General features: G+C 38.0%; 1 protein-coding gene across 3 annotated transcripts in view; it reads right to left on the reverse strand.

The window, feature by feature from the left end:
• FRMPD2 (FERM and PDZ domain containing 2) overlaps nucleotides 1–2,107 on the reverse strand; it is a 52,868-nt gene extending 50,761 nt beyond the window's left edge. For all 3 annotated transcript variants that reach the window (XM_083866371.1, XM_083866372.1, XM_083866370.1), the window contains exons 1-2: nucleotides 1,975–2,107; nucleotides 123–254 (exon numbers count right to left, since the gene is read on the reverse strand). In XM_083866371.1, the coding sequence (XP_083722497.1) occupies nucleotides 123–254; nucleotides 1,975–1,990 (148 nt within the window). In that variant the 5' untranslated portion in view covers nucleotides 1,991–2,107. The remainder of the gene's footprint in view (nucleotides 1–122; nucleotides 255–1,974) is intronic.
• Between the last annotated feature and the right edge of the window lie 3,893 nt (nucleotides 2,108–6,000).

The raw sequence follows: 6,000 nt of genomic DNA on the forward strand, positions 1-6,000 counted from the left end.
AGTCACACAACCACAAGTTTCACGGGACTGCCAATCACTTGGTACATGGTCAGTCCCACACTTCAGGATACAACAGAGGTGAATACATTATTTGCAAACATAGTCTTTTATAAAAATCTTACCTCTCCTGTGTCCTCGGTTAGACAGTATCAAAGATGTACTTTCAGAAATACTATTAGAGTCACTATAATCCACAGAAAGTTGTCTGTAATCTTCTGTTGACTGACTATAGTTCATTAATCTGGACCCTTTGTCTGAAAACAGAAAAGAAATGTGGTGAATCATATACTTTTATTATAAATCATCGTATTTGCATGTTAAGATAAATAACATCTGGATCGGCTAATTTTTATATAGTTCACATCCTCCTGTCTTCTAACCCTGACTTCAATTCCTCAAAGACTGAGGAAAGCTTGGTAACTTCATTCTATTACTTTCATAATCTTTTTCTGACCAAAATTGGTTTTCATAGTTCTCTACTGTTCCATATAAAACAAATCCAATACATTAATTCTGTTCTACATGTTTAACTGAAAGGTTGCAAAGTGCAGATAATCTGCAAAGTTCTTATTCCTTGTACTGAGGTCCAAAACCTTGAGCTATACCTTCTTCTTTCTGTGTGCAGTGTGGACAAAGCCTAGACAGAATCCACTACCAGAGACAGATGCAGAAATTCCATTAAGGGGGTCACCCTAATTCATTAGGATGTACATATTTTTCTTGCACACTGACTTGGCTTGTATTCTTTCTTATGCTTCTACAGAAGCATAATTTTTAGTCAAAAACAAAGGAAGAAATGGAATGCTGTCTTGCAAAGTGCTGCTCACACATTTTCAGTGTAACTGACACCCTGACTCGTTGAAGTCCTTTGGCAAGTGTAAATCAAGTGACCTGAATCACTGGCAAACACAGAGATCACACCAGATACATTATCCCTAGAACCAGTGTAAGGAAACTGGCAGGAATTTGTGGCTAATATGGGGTTGAAGATGGGGCCATCCCTTTTGGTAGGAGCAGAATTTCTACCTACTTTTGCAAAGTGTGAATCTACAAGCTCAGTTCTTGAGTAAGTGAACTGATATGGCTTGAGGGGTAGTTTGTTTGTATGTCTTCAAAAGAATCCCCTTTTCTTATAACCAATAATACCCAATAGAAATGTTCCAGATGTATTTAAGTCTGTGTTTGATTCTAGCTGATTTCAAGGAGCATATGTGTGATTTGCTGAATATGAATTGTATTGCTCATATACCTAATGTTGAGCATATCCAAAAAAAGGCCTGTATAGCTTGGGCCAGCTTCCCCCTTGCCCCAAAATCAGAGATCTCTGTCAAAGTGAACAGTACAGTGTAGACACTAAAAAAAAGATACAATAATAGAATTACTCTGAGGGATAATAAATCTTGATCTTATTCAGATAAAATAAAAAATTGGTTTACTTATATAGTGAGCAGGATTTGGCCTTTTCTTGAAATCATTCCAGCAATTAATTTATAAAATATCTTTTGTATAGAAAATTAAACTAAAATCAAAAAGGAAACCACAAATCTTTGCTTGAGTAATCAAATAGGAAAGATGAATTCCTTAATGGCAGGAGTATAACTGCACAGAATCCCACCTTCAAAAATACACCGGAGTATACAAAGTACAAAGTCAGTTTGAAAGGAGAGGAGTTTTATATGCACAGGTTTTATGCAAAGTGCTTTAAGAATGAAATCTGTGCAAGCTGATTTGTTATCATTGCTTCACAGCCCTGAGACTACTGTCCTTTGTGGAAATACAGAAAAGAAACCTCACTGACTTGCCTCAGAGTCTTTCCATTATGAAGTAATTTATATGTAAAGCATTAACTATCCTATCCAGCACTACATGTAATCATTACCACATGAAATTAAACTATCCATCTGCCTTGGGAAAGACACAGAAAAGGCTGTCTGTATCCTTACTAGAGAGTTCAGATTCTAAATTATTCTTTACCTTGGTGAAAATTCATCTGGGATGAGAGTGTTGAGGTGTCCGGTATTTTTTCATGCAGTCTTTTCCTTATCACATGGCTCCTGTTCAGCTGCGAGGCTGTGCTGTCTTCAGTGACCACCTGCTCTGCCTAGAAGGCAGTAACATTGAAAGTCAATGTCATATGATATGTGAACTTCAGACTCCCATAGTGAAGTGATCCTTGCCCTCTGGCTGTCAGAGGCTGCTTATTTGCTTTGTATAAGCAACTGAATTTTCTCACATTAACACAAAGTGGGACTGAGTATGTTGGCTCTGTTACAGCAGCAAAGAGAGTAAGAAAGAGTGCAAGGGAAAAATTATTCTCAGAATCTTAATGAATTCGGGTCAAGAACAAAAAAAATTCTGGTGTCTTTTCTTCCATTGTCATTCAGCTTATCAACAAAAAAGGGTTTTGATATTTCAAATTTTGAATAAACTTATGTGCTTGTTTATTAAGACCTCATGTGGCCAGGCTTGATTGCAGAGCAAATATTCAGTTCCACTCATGGACAATGTTAATTCAGTTCTACTCAAGAACAATGTTAATTTCTTAACATGATGTAAATGAGATTTCTTTGAATTTCATGAAGAAAGTCTGAAACCAGAGTGGCAAGGGAGAAATCTTTACTATTGTGTAAAGTTCTTTACTTTGGCAAATATGGGGTCTCTATAAAGGCTATGATTGCTTCAGTACTAACCAAAGAAACTTACTTTTTGTAAGTACAAAAGCTCTATCACTTCCCAGGAGTGTAGAAATGCTGTGTGAGAGAGCTTCATTGCTTTATTTGCCCCTACACGTCCCCACACAATTTCCTGCCTAGAAGTTTAGAACCAAATCTCACTTCTTTAATCCATACAAGCATTAATTTTGGCAATCACTCGCCTGTGTCCCAAGTTGTTGTGCACCTCTCTCATCACAGAAAAATAGATAATTGGAGTATAAGAGCAGTACCTACCTCGCTGGCACTTCCCACTGCAAACTGAACCATTTTCTTTATGTAGAATTTTGCTGGTAAGGAAGCAGATTCCTTCTGATGTGCTTCACACGCCTCCAGAATGGATTCAGGAGAAAGTCTTCTATGTGGCAGATCTTCACACAGTGTCAGCAAGAGTGTATGTAGTTGGTCACTCAGCTGTAGGGACTGAGTCAAAATAGAGATACTGTCAAATGACATCTCCCAGGGGACTGAAATCCTGTGTAAAATGGGACCAGGAATTTCTGTAAGCCTTTCACTCTGGGTGAGAAACACACACTGAATTCCTTTAGACTTTGGGAAAATTCCAGATAAGCAGCATAACAGCACTGAATGAACCTCTGGTGGGATCCAGGATAGCCTTGGAGGGAATTGACAACTCCAAGAATGATCGGCGGCCCAATTAGGGGCTTCTTGGTGACAGACAGATCAGTTTGCTCCAGAGCTTTGTTAATTAGACTGTGAATCAAAGATTCATGGAAGTAAGATATGTGATAGCATTAGCTTCAAAAAGGTGAGAAGTTATACCAGCCAAAACTGTTGTCATAGAGACCAGATACTTATATTTTAAGGCAATTCAGCTTATAAAGCTTTTTCTCTCAGAATGTGAAAGAGAGGTTAAATCTACTAGAAACCTGTGCTCTCCAAACTGAGAACAAACAACCAAAAGCATCAATATAGAAATGAAACAAAATGTATGTTATGAGTCTTTGAAAGGATTATGGGTAAGCAAAAAACTTATAATTTCAGCTAGCAGAGATGCTGATAGAATTTCCTCAGAAATAAGGGAAGTTATTTAGTTTTATTCTTCTATCTCATTTTTGAGAAAGCACATAAATGCACACAGCACCACAATCATGCCAACATGATGTTTTTGTTTAATTCCTATCTATCTTAGATTAATGGAATCACAGAATAATTTAGGTGGAAAAAGACCTTGAATATCGAGTGCAATCATAAACCTAACACTGGCAAGTCCACCACGAAGTCATGTCCCAAAGTGCTACAACTATGCATCTTTTAAATACCTCCAGGGATGAGATTCAACCTACTTCCCTGGGTAGCTTGTTCCTAATCATCTTGGAATAAATAATCTTCACCCTTAAAATCAAGTTACAATTCGTCTGAAGAGGAACAATTCTGGTTTTTGAAGAAACAGAAGGAAAAAAAAGAGGGAAAGGAAAAGAAAGGAAAGACGATCTCCAACTAAATTCCCTGATTTGTGTGAACTCGTATTTTTGGTGAAGCTTAGACCTTGACACAAGCTCTTCAATTCTTTTCTAGGTCCGAAACACTAATGCTTCAGATTATGCCTCTCATTCTTAGAGCCACCAGAATAAAAGAAAACAAAAATGCTTGTGTTACTGGCCTGGTTTGGAGGAACCTGGTAGTCTGCTGACCAATAGAGGGTCATTCCTAAGGAATACACCAGCATCTGTCAAAACAAATAAGGAAACCCTATGTGAAATCAATACTTAGTACAGAAAAGCCTCAAACTAGATACACCATCTTTTTGTGCCTTTGGTCACAAAATGGCAGAAGTCACACATATGACTATTTTAAAAAACTGGCCTAAATGTATCTAAAAGTAAAATCGTGACTCTTACCTTATGGACTAAGTTGCATGTAATTAGTGACGCCTTTTCCTGGTCTTAAAAAATAGAGAGCTAGGCGTGGTTAAGGGATAAGGGGATTTTACCTCAGTATTTAATAAGGATCCTTACATCACATCATTTTGCAAAGATGGGATGCGCTGCAATGTACCCATATGATAGATCATGTATACAATTTATAGATCTTAAAAATTTACAAATTAGCCTATCTAACAAGGATACTCCAATGGGAGGCCTGGATGAATGGTGTGATATCCCCCCATGTGAGGAATTCCCTCCTTGGTGGACCAAATCTCTAGTTTACAGGATATGTTTTAGAGAAGATCTTGGTTTCCCAAGGTAGCATAGGTTTTTCCAGCCTCCTACTATGAGGCCTTAAGGATGTTTGGTCTCCTGGTTTAAGAAAATACTAGGACTATGCTAAGTTATCAGACTTAAGGAATTACAAGTAGGCAAGCTAAGAATACTGAGAGTACATAAAAGTTATATAAAATAAAAGGGAAAAAAATCATCTTGGCATCATTACTACTGTTCGGCTTGAGAGGCTGAGCCACGCTGCCCTCTGCTCAATGATATCAGGAGTAGGAAAAGAAATTTGAACTTCTTTCTTAATTTTGAAGCTCTCCCATTGCTGATTAAAATTCTCTCCTACCTGTGGGACTGACTAGCTGTTAAATGCAGGAAGATAATTACTGGAATAAGGCTGCTTATTCCACAGCTTGCTTTTTCTGCCTAGTATCTGAGTGGTCAGTTATATGGGAATCTGAAAATACTGTGTTCTGCCTGAGGGAAATGAGTGGTATCCAAAGCTTTTAGGTGCCTGAATATTTTATTTTGCTGTCTTTCCAGAGGGACTCATTTGTCAGAGAGAAGAAAAATAAATTGGTAACAAAGCTGAACATGTTTCTGACTTCTCTATCCTGATACTGCAGTCCTGCTGCTTCTGGGATTACAAATTCTCCCTTTCTGTGGGCCTTTACGAATAATACATTTCTGCAGGCCTGTGGGGCTGATGTTCAAAATTGATTTTGATGTTGACATGCATGCTAACCCAATGGCAAGCTGCAAGATACATGTAACTATAGCCTAATTTGATTAGTTTTATTAGAAATGGGATGTGACAGTAGGTGCCTGGTATGTTGCATTAAAACCCATAAGCTTGTCTTCATGAGGTGCTGTCAAGATGCACTTTGCAATATTCCTCACCTTTGTTAGTCCAAAGTGCTGGTTTTTACTTGGGCGGTGGAGCAATTCTGGTGGACTGAAAGGGGCAGCTTCTGCCTGAGATGCATTATTTTGGAAGAACAAATTTCCTTCAGCAGACAGTAGTACTGACCATGGGCAAATCACACAGATGGAAGAGTCTGAAAAAATGTTGAAGTAGATAATGGATAACTTAGTGTTGAATTCACCGCACTCAG

Source organism: Zosterops lateralis (genome assembly GCF_965231275.1).
Source record: "Zosterops lateralis genome assembly, chromosome: 8".
Taxonomy (NCBI): Eukaryota; Metazoa; Chordata; class Aves; order Passeriformes; family Zosteropidae; genus Zosterops; species Zosterops lateralis.